Source organism: Oncorhynchus kisutch, linkage group LG22 (assembly GCF_002021735.2).
Source record: "Oncorhynchus kisutch isolate 150728-3 linkage group LG22, Okis_V2, whole genome shotgun sequence".
NCBI classification, from domain to species: domain Eukaryota; kingdom Metazoa; phylum Chordata; class Actinopteri; order Salmoniformes; family Salmonidae; genus Oncorhynchus; species Oncorhynchus kisutch.
The window spans coordinates 41175201-41196234 of record NC_034195.2 but is presented as its reverse complement, the minus strand read 5'-3'; the positions used below and the strand labels follow the sequence as shown (position 1 = coordinate 41196234).

General features: G+C 42.5%; 1 protein-coding gene across 2 annotated transcripts in view; it reads right to left on the bottom strand.

Annotated features, from left to right (window-relative positions):
- Positions 1 to 3840: 3840 nt before the first annotated feature.
- elmo3 (engulfment and cell motility 3) overlaps positions 3841 to 21034 on the bottom strand; it is a 47555-nt gene continuing 30361 nt past the window's right edge. The window contains exons 1-7 of one of the 2 annotated variants that reach the window (XM_031801861.1): positions 19071 to 19543; positions 15945 to 16108; positions 10738 to 10850; positions 10440 to 10544; positions 10210 to 10289; positions 8558 to 8638; positions 3841 to 8320 (exon numbers count right to left, since the gene is read on the bottom strand). In XM_031801861.1, the coding sequence (XP_031657721.1) occupies positions 8108 to 8320; positions 8558 to 8638; positions 10210 to 10289; positions 10440 to 10544; positions 10738 to 10850; positions 15945 to 16108; positions 19071 to 19076 (762 nt within the window). In that variant the 5' untranslated portion in view covers positions 19077 to 19543 and the 3' untranslated portion in view covers positions 3841 to 8107. Of the gene's footprint in view, positions 8321 to 8557; positions 8639 to 10209; positions 10290 to 10439; positions 10545 to 10737; positions 10851 to 15944; positions 16109 to 19070; positions 19544 to 21034 lie in introns of those variants that run through there. The other variant, XM_020456980.2, reaches the window with a different exon arrangement.

Below are 21034 nucleotides of genomic sequence, written 5' to 3'. Positions count from 1 at the left end.
TATATCAGGGTCAGTGTGTGTGCTGTTCTCTCTCTTTCAGGATTTCTCTTTTATAGAATGAAATGTTTATCAGGACATTATCCCTTATGCTCCTTTATCTCCCCTCTCTCTCAGGACCTGGCTGTGTTCTCTCTGGCTCAGCTGCTGGGCTCTAGTTTGAGGGAGCTGGACCTCACCTTCTACATCTACCTCACAGACCTGAGTGTGGCATGGTGGAGGCCACCAAGGAGAGTGAGCCTAGCAAAGAAATGGTGAGAGAGGGCTGGGTTGGGAAAAGTGTGAAGTCTTGGGAATAGGATATAAGAAGACTACCTGGTCTTTTCTGTGCTTATATTCAGGTTACCATTCAGGTTACCACCAATGTAGCTTAGTACGACCATGCTCCCCTGACCGTTATCTGACCTTCAACCTCTCATCTTGACTCCTTGCAGGAGTACAAGGGGCCCAGCTTCACTCGTACCTTTGGGAACATGAGTTTCTTCCGGCCTCCCAGCATGCCCTTCCAGGAGAAGCCTCGGCTGGTGACGGACAAGGCCCTGGGGGTGTTCAGGGAACAGGAGGGGGCCTCACTGCTGGTCCTCAGGAGCCTCCAGGACCTTGACTTGTCTGCCTGCTCCAAACTCACTGACAGCAGCATCACACAGGTGGGGTTCCCATGAGAATACAGTGGGGTAAAAAAGTATTTAGTCAGCCACCAATTGTGCAAGTTCTCCCACTTAAAAAGATGATAGAGGCCTGTAATTTTCATCATAGGTACACTTCAACTATGACAGACAAAATGAGAAAAAAAATCCAGAAAATCACATTGTAGGATTTGTAATGAATTTATTTGCAAATTATGGTGGAAAATAAGTATTTGGTCAATAACAAACGTTTCTCAATACTTCGTTATATACGCTTTGTTGGCAATGACAGAGGTCAAACATTTTCTGTAAGTCTTCACAAGGTTTTCACACACTGTTGCTGGTATTTTGGCCCACTCCTCCATGCAGATCTCCTCTAGATCAGTGATGTTTTGGGGCTGTTGCTGGGCAACACGGACTTTCAACTCCCTCCAAAGATTTTCTATTGGGTTGAGATCTGGAGACTGGCTAGGCCACTCCAGGACCTTGAAATGCTTGTTACGAAGCCACTCCTTCGTTGCCCGGGCGGTGTGTTTGGGATCATTGTCATGCTGAAAGACCCAGCCACGTTTCATCTTCAATGCCCTTGCTGATGGAAGGAGGTTTTCACTCAAAATTTCATGATACATGGCCCCATTCATTCTTTCCTTTACACGGAGCAGTCGTCCTGGTCCCTTTGCAGAAAAACAGCCCCAAAGCATGATGTTTCCACCCCCATGCTTCACAGTAGGTATGGTGTTCTTTGGATGCAACTCAGCATTCTTTGTCCTCCAAACACGACGAGTTGAGTTTTTACCAAAAAGTTATATTTTGGTTTCTTCTGACCATATGACATTCTACCAATCTTCTTCTGGATCATCCAAATGCTCTCTAGCAAACTTCAGACAGGCCTGGACATGTACTGGCTTAAGCAGGGGGACACGTCTGGCACTGCAGGATTTGAGTCCCTGGCGGCGTAGTGTGTTACTGATGGTAGGCTTTGTTACTTTGGTCCTAGCTCTCTGCAGGTCATTCACCAGGTCCCCCCGTGTGGTTCTGGGATTTTTGCTCACCGTTCTTGTGATAATTTTGACCCCACGGGGTGAGATCTTGCGTGGAGCCCCAGATCGAGGGAGATTATCAGTGGTCTTGTATGTCTTCCATTTCCTAATAATTGCTCCCACAGTTGATTTCTTCAAACCAAGCTGCTTATCTATTGCAGATTCAGTCTTCCCAGCCTGGTGCAGGTCTACAATTTTGTTTCTGGTGTCCTTTGACAGCTCTTTGGTCTTGGCCATACTGGAGTTTGGAGTGTGACTGTTTGAGGTTGTGGACAGATGTATTTTATACTGATAACAAGTTCAAACAGGTGCCATTAATACAGGTAACGAGTGGAGGACAGAGGAGCCTCTTAAAGAAGAAGTTACAGGTCTGTGAGAGCCAGAAGTCTTGCTTGTTTGTAGGTGACCAAATACTTATTTTCCAACATGATTTGCAAATAAATTCATTAAAAATCCTACAATGTGATTTTCTGGATTTTCTTTCTCATTTTGTCTGTCATAGTTGAAGTGTACCTATGATGAAAATTACAGGCCTCTCTCATCTTTTTAAGTGGGAGAACTTGCATAATTGGTGGCTGACTAAATACTTTTTTGCACCACTGTATATATATAGCCTATGGCTAAGGCTAGGAGTTTTTCCTGATGAGGCAGGATTAACTATTGGCCCTAGTTTTAGGTTATTATCAATGCCAATAGTTTTTCCTGGTCAGGTTAGGAAAAACTCCATAAAGTGATTGAGTGGTTGATGTCCTGTGTCCATTGAATGGGGAACCCTAGTTAACCGGGCCTTTGTTGTTGTGAGCATGTGCTGCGTTATCCAGACCTCCAGCGCCTCTCTCTCTCCATTCTGCCTGAGATCAGTGATGACAGCTTGGCGTCGGTGGCCTACCACTGCCGCAGCCTTACCAGCCTGGAATTCAGCCACTGCCCCCGCATTAGTGACCAGGGTATTGCCCGTGCCGCCCCTTACCTCGCCAGGCTGCAGCACCTCTACCTGTCCTACTGCAATGCACTCACAGATAGGTGAGACACACACCAACATACACACAGACAGTATGTGAAACTATGCCAGTACTATGAAACAGTGAAGCATTGTTTAAGTTGAGTAACTAGAACTAGACTGTGATAAATAAATGATGTTATCTGTATATCATTGTGTGACAGCAGTAAACTTATGCTCCCACAGGTCTCTATCCATGCTCGTCCAACACTGTAAGAGACTGCGGACACTGGACATCTCCATGTGTAAATACATCTCCCTAACAATGGTTGAGCTCCTTCAATCACAGCTTCCATTCATAGAGAACGTCCACTGCCGCTTTGTGGGTGGAGCTGACCTGACCTACTCTGATTTTTTTCTCTCCCCAGCTGCTTGAATCACATTTCAGTAATTGCATTACGCACCTACTTGCTCCTATTATCCAGAGTTTATTTGTAATAGATTCAGTAGTTTATTTTAGTTTCAAACCCATGTGAACTCTAAAACTGGCAGGTTCCAGCAGTTAGACACTTAGTAGGACTCATAGAGCCAATTTCTTAGACTCAAATTGTCTAGTGCTGGATTAAAAATCCTTGTCATTGGAGAATCTCCCATGTAAATGCATTTTAGGCCAGGATTCATTCTGTTAGCGCTTTGTCGGCTATGGGCAATTTCCAAGTAATTCACGGTTTAGCCGACATATGTAGCATTTACCGTGAATGCGTTCTAGCGAATGCGGAACATTGCCTTCAAAAGGTGCTTAGCAGACAAAGCACGATCAGATTACATCCTGGCCGTAGTCTGCTCCAGCCCCTCCAACCTAATGTGTATGTGTGGGAGAGGTTAGGGGGGAAAGCAGAAGACACATTTCCATCTTGTATGGACTAATAAAGTATTTTATCTAGTCTAGGAACATAATTAATCTGTGTCTGAGGACCCTGGCCCTTAATCATCATGTTTTTAGTTGAGCAGGCTTAAGTAATTTTGTATTCAACTTAATTTAACACGGCCACTGAAGGAAGCAAACTAGTTCAAATGTTTCTTTGTGTAAAATTAAATATGTATTTATTGAATATTTAATTCTAGCAATAAATGTACATTTATCTCGTTTATCTGTTGCTTGGAATCATCCATGAGTTGGAGTAGATTTGTTTATTCTACAATTCCACCAGACCATGAACCAAACTAGACAAAGACAATCTGTATAAATCATATTTATTCATGTCAACCCTAATCTTAGTAAAGCATAATTAGGGGTTACCATGGAGATTATTGTGTGTTTAACATGAACACACTTGCAATGAACAGCAAAATCACCACCAATTTCAGAGAAGCCCAGATCACTGGCTAAGGAACTGGCTACAAAAATCCATTATTATGAGTTGACCTTTTCACCCATCTCACAGGCCATTGAGATTTTGAATATGTAAAGTTGAAGGTCCACCATACTAATATGACATTTGTTTACTGTTTTACAATATATTACAGTCAGATTTATTTATCAGAATCATTCATATTGTCATGAAAATAAATCCTAAGTACCCTACAACAATATCAATGTTGAACTAATATCCATTTAGTATGGACTGAAATTCATAATGAACCTTTTAGAGCATTTGCCCTCAGCTCCGGAGCAAAAATGGTTACCAGGCAAAATGAATTAATAGCAGAGATAAATATATGGTGCTTGAAGCTAAATCATTTGTCAGTGATACAAAATACTTATCTGTACCTTAGCTACATTATCTGTATCTTAAGCTACCTTATCTGTAGCTTGAATAGTACCTACAATAAAGAGCATATGGAAGGTGATTGTATCGTTGATCAAGCTCTCAACACCAATAAAAGCACAAAAGCCCATTGCCTAAGACAGAACCGTTTGAATGTTAGCCATCAAACCTTAGGACAACCTTAAATAAAACGTACAGAAGATCAATCATGATCATCAGCCCATGTGAGTATCTCTGAGGTATTCTCATCAAAGGGCTCATAAGCAAATGGAACTAATTAAAATGCTATATGCACATACAGTGCCTTCGGAAAGTGTTCAGACCCCTTGACTTTTTTCACATTTTGTTACGCCCTTTTCGTAAATTGAATAAATCTTTTTTTTCTTCATCAATCTACACACAATACCACATAATGACAAATAAAAAACAGTTTAACAACTTAAAATTGAAATAAAACATTTACATAAGTATTCAGACCCTTTTCTCAGTACTTTGTTGAAGCACCTTTGGCAAAAATTACAGAATCAAGTCTTCTTGGGTAGGCCCCTACAAGCTTGGCACACCTGTATTTGGGGAGGTTCTACCATTATTTTCTGCAGATCCTCTCAAGCTCTGTCAGGTTGGATGGGGAGTGTTGCTGCACAGCTATTTTCAGGTCTCCAGAGATGTTAGATCGGGCTCTAGCTGGGCCACTCAAGGACATTCAGAGACTTGTCCCGAAGCCACTCCTGCGTTGTCTTGGCTGTATAATTAGGGTCGTTGTCCTGTTGGAAGCTGAACCTTCACCCCAGTCTGAGGTCTGGAGCAGGTCTTCAAGGATCTCTCTGTACTTTGCTCCGTTCATCTTTGCCTCGATCCCGACTAGTCTCCCAGTCCCTGCCGCTGAAAAACATCCCCACAGCATGATGCTGCCACCACCATGCTTCACCGTACGGATGGTGCAAGGTTTCCTCCAGATGTGACACTTGGTATTCAGGCCAAAGAGTTCAATCTTGGTTTCATCAGACCAGATAATCTTGTTTCTCATGGTCTGAGAGTCTTTAGGTGCCTTTTGGCAAACACCCAAACAGGCTGTCATATTCCTTTTACTGAGGAGTGGCTTCCGTCTGGCCACTCTACCATAAAGGCCTGACGGGTGGAGTGCTGCAGAGATGGTTGTCCTTCTGGAAGGTTCTCCCATCTCCACAGAGTGACCATCGGGTTCTTGGTCACCACCCTGACCAAGGCCCTTGTGCCCTGATTGCTCAGTTTGGCCAGGCGGCCAGTTCTAGGAAGAGTCTTGGTGGTTCCAAACTTCTTCCATTTAAGAATGATGGAGGCCACTGTGTACTTGGGAACGTTCAATGCTGCAGACATTTTTTGGTACCCTTCCCCAGATCAGTGCCTCGACACAATCCTGTCTTGGAGCTCTACGGATAATTCCTTCGACCTCATGGTTTGGTTTTTGCTCTGACACTGTTAACTGTGGGACCTTATATAGACAGGTGTGTGCCTTTCCAAATCATGTCCAATCAATTGAATTTATCACAGGTGGACTCCAATCAAGTAGTAGAAACAATGATCAATGGAAACAGGATGCACCGGAGATCAATTTCGAGTTTCATAGCAAAGGATCTGACTACTTATGCACATTTCTGTTTTTTATTTTTAATACATTTGCAAAAATATCTAAAAACTTGTTTTCACATTGTCATTATGGGGTATTGTGTGTAAAGTGCTGAGAATTATTTATTTTTTAAATTCATTTTAGAATAAGTCTGTAACATAACAAAATGTGGAAAAAGTCAACGGGTCTGAATACTTTCCGAAGGGACTGTACATATAAAGGATATTTCATATATTATAAATAGGGATTCTACCAGGCTTGGAGCCTGATTATCTCGGTTACCTCTATTTTCTTGTTTCTGTCTTCAAATGATTAAAGTACCACTTTAGAACAGGGAGTTAGGATTCTGCTAGCTAGCAGATTGTAACGGGCTAATGTGATGCTCCATTAGCCATTACAGAAAAAGTACTGTTAGGCATAGCACAGAGAATTTTCGACCGACCTTAACTTGGCGATACTATCTGCACCATTTTCCCCTTTGTGGGCCAGTCCCCTAGCAATTCCAGTTCCAGCTAATGAGATTGACCCACTAGCCACTTGAGTGACCACGAGCAAGAATCATACACAGCAGAGTGAGAGAGAGAGAGCAATGACGTGGTACACATATCTGCACATGTGATGTATTACGCAATATTCGGGGACCACTTTTGGCTCATGGGTGCTACTTTCAGAACTACTGTCTAAAAAGTATACAAAAGTACCAGAGAATCCCTTTAAGGTTGGTGGAAAATGCTATGTGCTACGCCAAACTGTACCTATCCTGTAAAGACTAATAAAGCCCGTTACAATCTGCTAGACAGGATTCTGTTGGTGTAGGGGGTCAAGTTGTTAAGTACCATGTCAACTAGGTGCTCAAGGGTCGATGTGCCCTTGAGCAAGGCACTTAACTGTAATTGCTCCTGTAAGTCACTCTGGATGAGAGCGTCTGCTAAATTACTGAAATGTAAAATGTAAACGTCAAAACAAGTGATTCTGTCTCAGAGGCATATATATACACAACAATATATATGTATTGTTTTGTTCTGTTTCAATCCTTTGGTTCAGTACGTTCAGAAGAGCTGTCATGCTGCCTGTTTCACAAAGGTATCATCAGTTTATAGAAAACCCCCCAAAAGTTGAAAAACTAGAAAAACTTAAACACAGATATGACCAAAACAAAACATGAACTCTGCCCAAACACAATACACAGTGAAGGACTGTGAAGGACTGGAGCCATGGAGGGGTGACGCCCGAAGTAAGAATGGGAGAAACGCTGAAGACAAGTAATGCTAAAGTATGAAGCATTCAACTATAGAAAACATAACTCCCTTCATTAGCCACTTGTCATTTTGTGGGTAATTTCTTGAAAACTGTTTTTATAGTTTCAAAATGTCCAAATGATTGTGTTTTTTTATCCTAATTTAATATTGTATTGTGTATATATATATATATATATATATATATATATATTACTGTAAATATTGATCACATTGTGTATGATCATATACTTTGATACATTGAATGTTAATATTGTCAACCTATGTTATATATTTTTTACCTCCTGTTTCAGGAAGTGATGTCACTGAGAACTGCCCCTATATATAGGACCTTCCATACCCATCTGGGATATGGATGCCTGATGAAGACCGAAGGGTTTAAACGTTGTTATAAATAAATATCACCTGGGAGCAGCAGTGTGCAGTGTTTTCCTTTCTGTTTTTCATTTCTACAGTTACAATACACTTGTGTTCCCAGACCACACCCAAAAAGATGACCACTCTAATAGTACCTAAGGAATCATCTTCAGCCTCTCGTCTTCCACATTACTCCGCCCATATAAGAAGACACCTTTGCCTCCGCTTTAGATCATCTTTATGTCCATCTAGGCCTCCATGTTGCCACTGTTCCTCCTGTGTATCTAGCTATATCCACGTGCTTGGTCGTTATTGGGGTACATTCAGTGACATGAAACATTCTGAAGTTGCAGATAGAAATAGTATGAATAGAACTGACATACGCCCCTATTCCATAGGACAGATGATCATGTATGTTCTACTTCATGCATTTCTATCCGAACATTCTGTAACGTTACATCCTCCTGAACAAGCCCCAGGTCTCCTCCTCTACCATGCCTTGACCTCTCTCCAGGCCTACTGCTCAGCCTGGCTTAAGTCGTAGCAGAAGTTGAAGTTGCTGGGGGGTTTGGGCACCGGGGGGGCGCAGTCTGGGATGGGCACGTTCTCCAGGTCCAGGAGGCGGAGCTTGATCTCCATGGAAAGCAGGATATCCAGCTCACTCCTCATGCATTCACTACTCATGTCCCGTCCCAGGAGCACGCTCAGTCCATCTGTCCACAGGCAGAACTGAAGGAGGGAGACAGAGATATCATCTTGTTATTTGACCATCTTTGTTATACTTTATGTTTACTTTTGCAATGTACTGTAAATGCTTTAAATTTCCACACCAATTAAGTTATTGAATTGAGAGAGAAAGATAAACAGAGAGAGAGAAAGAGAGATCTGTGATTTAACTCTGGGAAAAGAGAGTGGGAGAAGGATGTGGACAATACAGACACTAGCTCCTGTGACATGACTACTCACGTCTGTTCTGGATGAGGCGATAAAGTTGAGGCTGTACTCCTCCACATCATAAGTGATGCTGAAAGCCAGGTCCAACCCTTCCTGCAGGACACAGCACAACATAGTTTATGGAGGGCCCGGTACAGTGGGGCAAAAAAGTATTTAGTCAGCCACCAATTGTGCAAGTTCTCCCACTTAAAAAGATGAGAGAGGCCTGTAATTTTCATCATAGGTACACTTCAACTATGACAGACAAAATGAGAAAAAAAATCCAGAAAATCACATTGTAGGATTTTTAATGAATTTATTTGCAAATTATGGTGGAAAATAAGTATTTGGTCAATAACAAAAGTTTATCTCAATACTTGGTTATATACCCTTTGTTGGCAATGACAGAGGTCAAACGTTTTCTGTAAGTCTTCACAAGGTTTTCACACATTGTTGCTGGTATTTTGGCCCATTCCTCCATGCAGATCTCCTCTAGAGCAGTGATGTTTTGGGGCTGTTGCTGGGCAACACCCACTTTCAACTCCCTCCAAAGATTTTCTATGGGGTTGAGATCTGGAGACTGGCTCGGCCACTCCAGGACCTTGAAATGCTTCTTACGAAGCCACTCCTTCGTTGCCCAGGCGGTGTGTTTTGGATCATTGTCATGCTGAAAGACCCAGCCACGTTTCATCTTCAATGCCCTTGCTGATGGAAGGCTTTGTTACTTTGGTCCCAGCTCTCTGCAGGTCATTCACCAGGTCCCCTTCTTGTGATCATTTTGACCCCACGGGGTGAGATCTTGTGTGGAGCCCCAGATCGAGGGAGATTATCAGTGGTCTTGTATGTCTTCCATTTCCTAATAATTGCTCCCACAGTTGATTTCTTCAAACCAAGCTGCTTACCTATTGCAGATTCAGTCTTCCCAGCCTGGTGCAGGTCTACAATTTTGTTTCTGGTGTCCTTTGACAGCTCTTTGGTCTTGGCCATAATGGAGTTTGGAGTGTGACTGTTTGAGGTTGTGGACAGATGTCTTTTATACTGATAACAAGTTCAAACAGGTGCCATTAATACAGGTAACGAGTGGAGGACAGAGGAGCCTCTTAAAGAAGAAGTTACAGGTCTGTGAGAGCCAGAAATCTTGCTTGTTTGTAGGTGACCAAATACTTATTTTCCACCATAATTTGCAAATAAATTCATAAAACATCCTACAATGTGATTTTCTGGATTTGTTTTCTCATTTTGTCTGTCATAGTTAAAGTGTACCTATGATGAAAATTACAGGCCTCTCTCATCTTTTTAAGTGGGAGAACTTGCACAATTGGTGGCTGACTAAATACTTTTTTGTCCCGCTGTACATAGTGTGAAAGAGGAAATTAGCTGTAGGGCCAAAGGTGTGTTCAGGGGACGTTGTCAGTAGGGGCAGTGGTAGCCAATGCTTATGGGGTGGGGGGGTGGGGGGGGGATCTAGCGGGCAGTGAGCCGGCAACTGGAGGGTTGCTGGGATCAATATCTCAGCTTCCACCTTCTGCTGATGTTCAATTTAACCCCCTAAATTTCTCATTGGGCTCTGCGCTGCCCTCTGCTCCAGCCTCTCCAACCATGTGTGTGTAGGTGTATATATCGGAGGAGGGGGTTGGATAAAAGCAGAAGACGCATATCCATACCTTATATCTTATCGTACAAACCTTGGTCTGTTTGCCCTTATTCTCCTTCATGTGAGGGCAGTCTTTCCCTGTCAGCAGTGCTTTGATATCTGCAACAGGAACTGAGAGAGGAAAATAGGAAAAGCATGTTTAGCGGCACACTTCAGCGTTGAACACAGAGCCAATGACAAGAGGGTGATGTCAAAGGAGTGTCAAGGCTACAATGGAAGGTTACAGAGTCACTCATAGTGTTGCTGTTGTTAAAAACTCACTCTTTTCCTGGAGACTCTCGATGGGGGGTGTTTCTGTGTCCTCCTCCACATCGCCAAAGTGCAGGACTTTGTGATTGGGTGACAAACGACAGTACCACAACTTATCTGAAATGACCAATAATAACAAATCATCAGCATGATTAAAGAAAGGGCATCTGTCTCTTCATCTACCATCCTTCATTCGTCTCCCTATTTCTCACTGGGGGTTGGGCTCTCCTGGCAGCTTCCCCTTTTACTTTTCTCTCTCTTTCTAATGTAAATGCCTGTCCACCCCTCACAGAGGTGTGCAGAGTCTCACCCTGTCTTCGTCGACTGCTGATCTTGCGGAAGAGTGTTCCCTGACACAGGCGGTTCAGTCTCTGCTGGCGAATCAGCTCCAACAGCTCAGGTTTCAGACGCTCCTTCAGCTCTCTGCAGGGGCAGAGACAAAGAAAGAGTCACACACACTGCAAGTAGGGGAGAGCCAGGATGAAAGTACTATGGGTCTAAAGTAATGCACTCAATTTCTCAGATAAGATAGAAGCTAGAATGACGTAGTGAAGTCAGTATGTTCCTAATGCATAGGACGAGCTCCCTGCAAAAAAAACAAAGTCCTACAATGTTTCGCCGAGCTATGGCTAAGCATGAATAGTCAATGAAAATGGTGAGAAACATATCCTTCTACATTCCCATTAAAGTGAGACGAGAAAAGGATGGTTAATACAGCTATTATGTCATCCATTTTAGTCTGATTAATATTGTAAGGCAAAATATTGTGGTTGCACAACATTGTGATGTTGATGCATAGTTAATTAATTATTCAAATCGACACAAACATAAAATTATGGCTGATAGTACATTTGTTGAACGTAACGAGCATTACAAACCAGAAACATGGAGATAAGACAGATATTGTGCGCTTCTCGCAAACTGTTACTTCCGTTCCAAGGCTGTGTTACTCCTGCCCCGCCGGCAGGTACAAAAGTAACATTGCGGTAGTTCTGTTCTCTGTCTATTTAATTTAAACTAATTTACCCTAGAAATGAAATTACAGTTGCTAATGGCAGAGGAGATATATACGTTGTTTGTCATAAAATATGGTCTCTCTAGGTCTACCCATAACACACTCAACATCATTCTATTCAATTCAATGAGCTTTATTTGACCTGATACTGATAAGTGAGTATCTTGCATTGCTAAAGCAAGGGACAGAATATAGAAACACCCCTGATTTCATAGGGGTTGAAAGCATTCTGGACCAGAGAAGAATGGTGGCCATTCATTTACACTTGCATACTGGTCAGATGAAGCAAATGCTAAACAGAACTATTTTGCTAGCACAAACTGGAATATGTTCCGGGATTCTTCTGATGGCATTGAGTACACCACATCAGTCACAGGCTTCATCAACAAGAGCATCGATGACGTCGTCCGAACAGTGACCGTACGTACATACCCCAACCAGAAACCATGGATTACAGGCAACATCCACACTGAGCTAAACATCCAGACAGCGCCCCATACTACTGTGTGTTGTCCAATCACGTGTGCTATTTAAATCACTTCACAAAACTCAGCCAGTCAAAGTGAATGTTTACAATGCATGTTAGGAGACTGATGTTGTCAGAGAGAGAGACAGCGAGAGAAGAAAAAAGCGGAAGCGAGGGGAGAAATTATAGAATGGCATGCGAAAAAGTCAGGAAAGTCGATCCAGAAAATGTATCTTTCTGAGAGGAGTGGACAGACAAATATGCATTTATCCTTCCCGCAGCGAGTGTCAAATCACTCTGCCTGATATGTTCAGAGACCGTGGCTCTAATAAAACGTGTCAAAGTGAATCTTTTGAGCAAACATATCCACATCAGTTTGAGGTGAGGGCACGCAAAATAAATGAACTCAAAGCCCAGTATGATCGGTCCACCAGAGTCCTCTTCCATGCATTCACTGCCCAACAACGTGCAAACGAATGTTCACAAACAATTGCTTGGATTTTGGGTCAACACCAGAAGCCATTTACTGACGGGGGAGTGGTGACGGAGTGCATGAATGCTGTTGCTGAAACTTTACTTGATGGTAAACAAAAAGACGAGCTGTGAAAAGATCAAGCAAATCCCAATGTCACGTCCAACAACAGCAAGAAAGAGTGAAATACTAACAGAGGATGTATTAACACAGAGTGATGAAGCTATTCGGAGTGCACCATGCAGAGCATTAGCTGTTGATGAACCTACTGATGTGAGTGATAAGGCCCAGCTTCTGGTGTATGTTAGATTTGACCACACAGAGAAGAAGGAATTCTGTGAAGATCTGTTAGGTGTAACACCACTCGCGACACATAGAAGAGGAAAGGACACATACACAAAGCCATAAAGGAGAAGTTGAGAAAGAGGGGGATAGATCTAAAACAAGTGGTCTCTATCACCTCAGACGGGGCCCCTGTCATGACTGGAAGAGAGAGAGGAGCTGTGGCACGGCTGAAAGAGGACAACCCTGATCTCACTGCTTACCACTGCATTCATCAGTCTGTCCTGTGCACCAATCTATCAGAAGAGTATGCTGAAGTGATGAATACAATGATGAAACTCATCAACTTCCTCAGGGCATCCTCATCTCATCAACATCGCCTGCTGAGAGAATTCCTGAAAGGAGTTGAGGCAAATGCAAATGACCTACTGCTGCACAACAATGTAAGATGGCTCAGTAAAGGCAGGGTGTTGGAACGCTTTTGGTCCATTCGAAAGGAAATAACAGCTTTCCTAGTACAGCTCAGGAGTCAGAAGGCAACATAGTTTTCACTATATTTGCAAGACAAGAGCAAAATGGACATTGTTGCTTTTTTGGTAGACATCACACCTTAATGAGCTCAACGTGAAACTACAGGGCAAGAACAATTCAGTTTGTGATTTGATGACATCTGTCTGGTCCTTCCAGAGGAAACTGGAAGTGTTCAAGGAAGATCTTCAAGGAAACTGTGCACACTTCCCAAAAGTGCAGGAACAGATTCAGGTTGAGAGAGATGTTTCTCCTCATGTTGAATTCATAGATAAGCTGATTGGAAACTTCAGAAATCGCTTTGACAGCTTCAGCCTTGGACAGCAGCTCCTTCTTCTAATTGAGATTCCATTCCTCATCACAGATGTCAGGGGACTTTCAGAGGAGGTGACACAGACCTTCAAGTGGGCACATGCTGGATCTCTACAGATGGAACTGATTGATCTACAAGCAAATGTTGCACTAAGAGAGCACTTTCAACGAACTGATCATGACCCTTTCTGGCTGCAGACTGTGTCTGAGACTGTTTTCCCTGGTCTAACCAAAGTATCATTACACACCTTGACCATGTTTGGCTCCACATACAGTTGTGAGTCTTCTTTCTCCAATTTGAACATCATTAAAAATAAGTACCATTCTAGACTCACCAATGAGCACCTACATATGTGCATAAGAATGGCACTGACTCCATTCCAGCCAAGGTTCAAATACTGGCAGGGAAAGCAAAAGCCCATTTCTCTCACTAAAGAAGAGATATGGAGAAGTGAAGTGTGAGAGAGAACATTTGTGATAGGCCTACTTTTATTTATGATTTGGCTGCATATTTATTTTTACCTCATGTTTAATGTGTCTGCATTGAAAATGTGCAATAAATATTGTTGAAATGTTATTGAAATGCAGTACTTTGTTTATTAGCTATACATATACAAGAACTACATATGCCCCCAAATGACTGTATAGTTGACTGTATGAGGTGACTGTATAGTTCCCTTAAGGATAAGCACCTTTAGTAAATCTGCTTTCTCTGTGAGAGCTTCCCATGTCTGGAATACACTGCCATCAGACACACATAACTGCACCACCTATCACACTTTCACAAAATGTATGAATACATGGCTAAAGGTCAATCAGATTTGTTTTCATAATCCCTAGCTGTGTATTGCCGCTTTCCATGTTGTCTGTTGTCTGTAGCTTGTGAGGTGTGGAAACACTTTGTTGCTTTTATGAATTTTGTCTTGCTGCTTTTTGTTCTATGTTGCTCTGTCTGTATGCTACGTCTTGCTTGTCCTATGTTGCTCTGCGTGTGCTCACTGCTCAATGATTGTCTATATTGTAATTGTTTTTAATAACCTGCCCAGGGACTGGGGTTGAAAATTAGCCGGCTGGCTAAAACCGGCACTTTTACTGAAACGTTGATTAATGTGCACTGTCCCTGTAAAAATAAAATAAACTCAAACTCAAATCATAGCGCATGTTAGACATTTGAATGGTTTTGGACCTTTGGGGGGAGAAAATGTTAGTCACTGGGCCTCTTTGAATTCTAATTGTGCACCCCTGGCCTTTATGGTGGAAGTTAGAGAGCTGGTTGTGTGGTGCCAGGACAACAACCTCTCCCTCAAAGTGATCAAGACAAAGGAGATGATTGTGGACTACAGGAAAAGGAGGACCGAGCATGCCCCCCCATTCTCATCGACGGGGCTGTAGTGGAGCAGGTTGAGAGTTCCTTGGTGTCCACATCATCAACAAACTATCATGGTCCAAACACACTAAGACAGTCGTGAAGAGGGCACAACAAAGCCTATTCCACCTCTGGAGACTGAAAAGATTTGGCATGGGTCCTCAGATCCTCAAAAGGTTCTATAGCTGCAACATCGAGAGCATGGTTGCATCACTGCCTGGTATGGCAAATGCTCGGCCTCTGACCGCAAGGCACTGCAGAGGGTAGTGCGTACGGCGCAGTACATCACTGGGGCCAAGCTTCCTGCCATCCAGGACCTCTATACCAGGCGGTGAGAGGAATGTCCTAAAAATTTTAAAAGACAACCCTACTCATAGACTGTTCTCTCTGCTACCACATGGCAAGCAGTACCGGAGCGCCAAGTCTAAGTCCAAAAGGCTTCTTAACAGCTTCTACCTCCAAGCCATAAGACTCCTGAACATCTAATCACCCCCCCCCCCCCCTTTACGCTGCTGCTACTCTCTGTTTATTATCTATGCATAGTCACTTTAACTCTACCTACATGTACATATTACCTCATTTATCTCAACTAACCGGTGCCCTCGCACATTGTATCTGTACCGGTACCCCCTGTATATAGCCTCCACATTGTATCTGTACCGGTACCCCCTGTAAATAGCCTCCACATTGTATCTGTACCGGTACCCCCTGTATATAGCCTCGCTATTGTTATTTTACTGCTGCTGTTTAATTATTTGTTACTTTTTTACTTATCTATTTTTAACTTATCAGTTATTTTTCTCTAACGTTTTAAAGCATTGTTGGTTAAGGTTTTAAAGCATTGTTGTATTAGGTGCATGTGACAAATACAATTTGATTTGATTTGATTTTGATACACACTGAAGTATACACACATACACACACTACGGGGGCTGATCGCTGTCCTCTAGAGGCCTTTGGGGGAAGTACAGGCTGACAAGGGGTTGTGTGTGCGTGTGTGTGTGTGTGTCATAGAGAGAGTGAGAGAGATCGAGATAGAGAGAAAAAAATTCTTCTCAAACAGTTAAAGGACTCACAATACAGGCGGGGCGAGGGTCTCCTCTTGGTGCAGCCGCTCTGTCTGGCGTAGTTTGAGGATCTCACTGTAGTTCAGAGCATTCACCTTGTTCTTAAACAGCTCCAGAGACGTGGGCTTACTGGACAGAGTCCTAGTGATCTGCTCACGCACAACCTGCATTACCTAAAGATGTACAGAGAGAGTCAACAATGATTATTTAAATGGAAAAATACCAGCTATGTTATGGCTGTAGAAATGGTTTCTCTGGTGGGTTACACTATTCAAAAGTATGCAGTACTGTATATCATAGTTTATGTATGTTTGCATATATTTCAGTAGCTAGCAATTTGAGTGAATGTGGGTATGAGTTGAGAGAGAGCTGGACACAGTGATGCTTACACAAGGCTTTAAACACCTTTTAGATAAAACTATGCAAAATAAATTCACGTCACCAAATAATTGATTAAAACACACTGTTTTGCAGCGACGGTCAACAGTAACCTTAACAACACTCTGTATGGTAGCACCATGGGGTAGCCGGAGGATAGCTAGTTTCCGTCCTCCTATGGGTACATTGACTTCAATACAAAATCTAGGAGGCTCATGGTTCTCACCCCCTTCCATAGACTTACGCAGTAATTATGACAGCTTCTGGAGGACTGACATGTTGTCCAACAAATCAAATGATCAGAGAATGAATCTAGTACTGAAAGCATAAGCTACAGCTAGCTAGCCTAGTTTTGAACAAATACTTTTATTCAAAAAAGAAAGATAAGCGAGAGAGAGCTAGCTATATTTCGTTGTATTATATTTATTTACACTTATCTAGTGAATGCAGCTAGCTAGTTTAGCCTATTCAAACACCCAGCTCAAACAGAGAGGGATGCTATGTTACCTAGCTGGCTATGGTTATCCAACATTGGAACCTTTCCAAGTCAAGGTAAGCTTTTGATTGTATTAATGTATTGCCACCGGGGCCTGCCGGTGTAACTGCATAACATGCTTGGCGATCGTACACCGTACTGCATGATTGTAGCGAGTTTACTAGGTGTTAGTTCTAGTAGCTATGTTGACTATGACATTAGCTCATTTGGTGACAATGATGTAGGCTGTGTGTAGCGGTTAGTGGTTGTGATATGAAGGTTTGGCTTGGAAAGCTTTTTTAGCCTGGTCACAGACAGCTGATGTGTTGTACATTGAAGTCCACAAGTGAAGGGAAAAGGTGAGAGGAGGAATATACAATGAGCAAAGTGTACATGCTGTTTGTATGTGGCTGCTATGAAAGTGAACTGTGTTTGCGTGTGATCATGGGTGTATTCTTCCCCTGATTCTGTTGAAAAACGTTTCTTAAACGGAACGAAACAGGGATAAACATACCTGAATTTGTCCAATAGAAACTGTAGTTTGCCACTGTTGGACTAATGATTACACTCTAGGGCCTAGATCAACTAGATGCAGGCAAGAGTGTGCAATGCAGTATTGAATGTGTCACTGTCTGTCACCTTGATTACTCAAATTCTTCTCTCAACCTGTGCACCTACGTTGTAAACTTTCATTCATAGGCTAGGTTGTAGCAACATCATGATGGGTATAGGGAACATGTTGAGTATCATGTAGTAGCCTAAACCTATCAATGTCACATGTATCTGGGTGAATGGAATATGAATGACAGTCATCCAATATGCTTTAATAGAAATAAGGCCATGCCCATAAAAAAAATTATCGTCCTCCATCATCTTAAATGGCACCGACCGCCGCTGGTGTGTGTCTGTGCAAGTGTGTGTCTGTATGTGAGAGAGGAAAATCTATGTTTCTCTCTACCATTGTGGCCACAGTTTAAAAATTCATTACAGAAATCTATGAGAACACACCAAACCCAACACAATTTAATTCAATCTCCCTCTTTCCTCCCCTCCTCTGTCTCTCTCACTTTATCTTCATCGCTCTTCCTCTCAGCGTGTCCCTACTTGGAATGTGTCTCAACACTGCTCTTGACCCCAAGCAGCCGTCGCCATGGGAATGTCATTTTTCTGTGAGTCATGGTAACCTGCCCTCTCAAAAGCTCCACAGCACCACAGTATGGAGCCCTTTTATGAAATAATGTGTACAGATATGTGAAGGGCACAATAACCATGACCCATGAAGGATGACAGGCTCTAAGTTACAGAGTGTCCATAGAGACCCCAGTATCTATGGAGTAAGAAGCAAGGAGCAAACAGTGTATAGCAATGGGGCACTCATCATCTATCTGCTGTGCATACAGTACTCATGAGGCACATAGTTGTATTTGTCAGCAGCAAGTCTATTGGACCAATTCATCCCAATGCCTGTCGTGCTGATGTTAAATCCCAAATAATCAAGCCTCAATAACAGAAATGAAAGGAAATAGAATGCAACACCTGTAACAAAATACATATTACTAAAAACAATATAACTTTACAACCAGTGACCGTTAAACAAATATCCTGTGTTAAACACAGAATTGGACAAGGCTACACTACAACACAGCAACTACTGTACATTACCTACACAGCACTTTATAGTATAATAATCACACAATTCTAAAAAAATATTTTTTTTAAGCCCAGAATGTACTAATATGTAATAGCCATGTAATATAATATGTATTATAAACTGGTTCGAGCCCTGAATGCTGATTTTTCAATGCTGAATCCTGAATGCTGATTGGCTGACAGCTGTGGTATATGAGACCGTATACCACGGGTGTGACGAAACATGTATTTTTACTTCTCTAATTACGTTGGAAACCAGTTTATAATAGCAATAAGGCACCTCGGGGGGTTCTAAGGGCTGTGTCCAGGCACTCCAGATTTGGTTGTGCATATGAACAGTCCTTAGCCATGGTATATTGGCCATATATCACACCTCCTCAGGCCTTATTACTTAATGAATCCATGTAGGCACAACAATATCTTTATAAGAACACATCCAAGGACAATGGCACTAAAACTGTAACCGAAATTCAGACAGTAATTTTATATTCTGATAAATACTTGAACAAAGCAAAGCTATAATTGACACCTTGCTTAAATGCCCCCAAGCTCCACCCTGTGTAACAACATTATCCACATTCTGTGTACATACCACCTATAAATGATAAATTAACAAAAATACAGTATCTCACCTCCATAGTGTGTCCTTCAAGTACAACCCAGAGGCCAACAATGTTAGTTCCAGGGTCAAGAGAGAGAGGAAGGGAGATATGAGAGGAGAGAAATGGAGGAGAGGACAGCCGAGGGGGGAATAAGAGAGAGTAGCACCTTTATGGCATCATAGTCCAGAGCTAAGGTTATTTTGTAAACACATAGTCACAAACACTCCCGTCCGGTGCCTCTCTCCCCTGCCGTCACTCCTCTGGTTTAGCCAATAGAAAGAGAACCCTAGTACAGGAGACTGTTACCTCAGCCATAGTGGGGAGCAGCTGTCTCTGTTCCCTTACAACCCAGCAGTGTGTGTGTGCACGGGAAAATTATGTGTGTGTGTGTGGTGGGGGGGTCGTCACACACACATACACACAGAGCTAGTTGGAGGCCCCCAGCTGGCAGCAGTGTGTTGCCGGTAGCGATTAACTGCTGAAATCGACAGCACAGTTAGGGGTTTATTGGAGAGAAGGGGGAGAGAGAGAAAGAGATGGAGAGACAGGGTTTGTGATTGAATGAGAAGAGAAACAGCGAGACTGCAACAGAGCGGTAGAGGATGAGAGGTGAGTCTGAGGTACATGGTAATAAAAGCCAAATATAGACTCTCATTATGGCTTGTTGACAGTCTAACTGAGGTGTTGAATTTGCTCCTGTGAGACAAGCATGGACGGGACAGACACCAGTCACTCTTCAAGCAGTAAACAACACATTCACTCAGCACCAGGAGTCTGCATTCATTCCCTTAATATTTCTCATCAGACCTAACAAGTATCTGACTAAAGGGTGAACTAATCTAAAGCAGAGAGAAGAATAACACAAGCAACATAGGAAGATGCCTTAGTTTTGTATCCCCCCTCTCTCTGTCTCTCTTTCTAACATGGCTGACCACTGTCCATCTCTCCATTGTCGGCATCCAGAGGATTTTCTCTTGTGTAATTACTGCTGATGGAAACAAGCGATTGTGTGGGGCCTTTATCCCTAGCTATGATTCTGCTATGGAGCGGGATTCTCTTTGTGCTTCTAATGCCTCATTGTCCCTGCCCCACGGGACTTTGGAAGGGAGTTGTGGGCACAAGCTGTGCAACACAATGACACAAGGTGTCACGTCCTGACCTTAGTTCCTTTTTTATGTCTCTATTTTAGTTTGGTCAGGGCGTGAGTTTGAGTTTGAGTTTAGTTTGAGTTTATTTTTATTTTTACAGGGACAGTGCACATTAATCAACGTTTCAGTAAAAGTGCCGGTTTTAGCCAGCCGGCTAATTTTCAACCGCAGTCCCTGGGCAGGTTATTAAAAACAATTACAATATAGACAATAGCAACATAGAACAAGCAAGACATAGCAACATAGGACAAGCAAGACATAGCATACAGACAGAGCAACATAGGACAAGCAAGACATAGCATACAGACAGAGCAACATAGGACAAGCAAGACGTAGCATACAGACAGAGCAACATAAAACAAAAAGCAGCAAGACAAAATTCATAAAAGCAACAAAGTATTTCCACACCTCACAAGCTACAGACAACAGACAACATGGAGAGCGGCAACACACAGCTAGGGACCATGTTCACAAATCTGAGTGTGTGTCATAGTTCTATGTGTTTGGCCTGTTATGGTTCCCAATCAGAGGCAGCTGTCAATCGTTGTCTCTGATTGAGAACCATACTTAGGCAGCCTGTTTTCCCACTATGGTTTGTGGGTAGTTGTTTTCTGTGTCTGTGTTTCATCATACAGAACTGTTTCGATTTTCATTGTTTCACTTTGGTTATTTTGTATTTCAGTGTTCAGTTATATTTCATTACAATGGACACTTACCACGCTGCGTTTTGGTCCGATCTTTCATACTCCTCAGATGAAGAAGATCGTTACACAAGGTTAGGAACTTATGACCAAAATATAGTACCCAACATCCAATTTGGACCAAAATTCTTCATACAAATGAGTA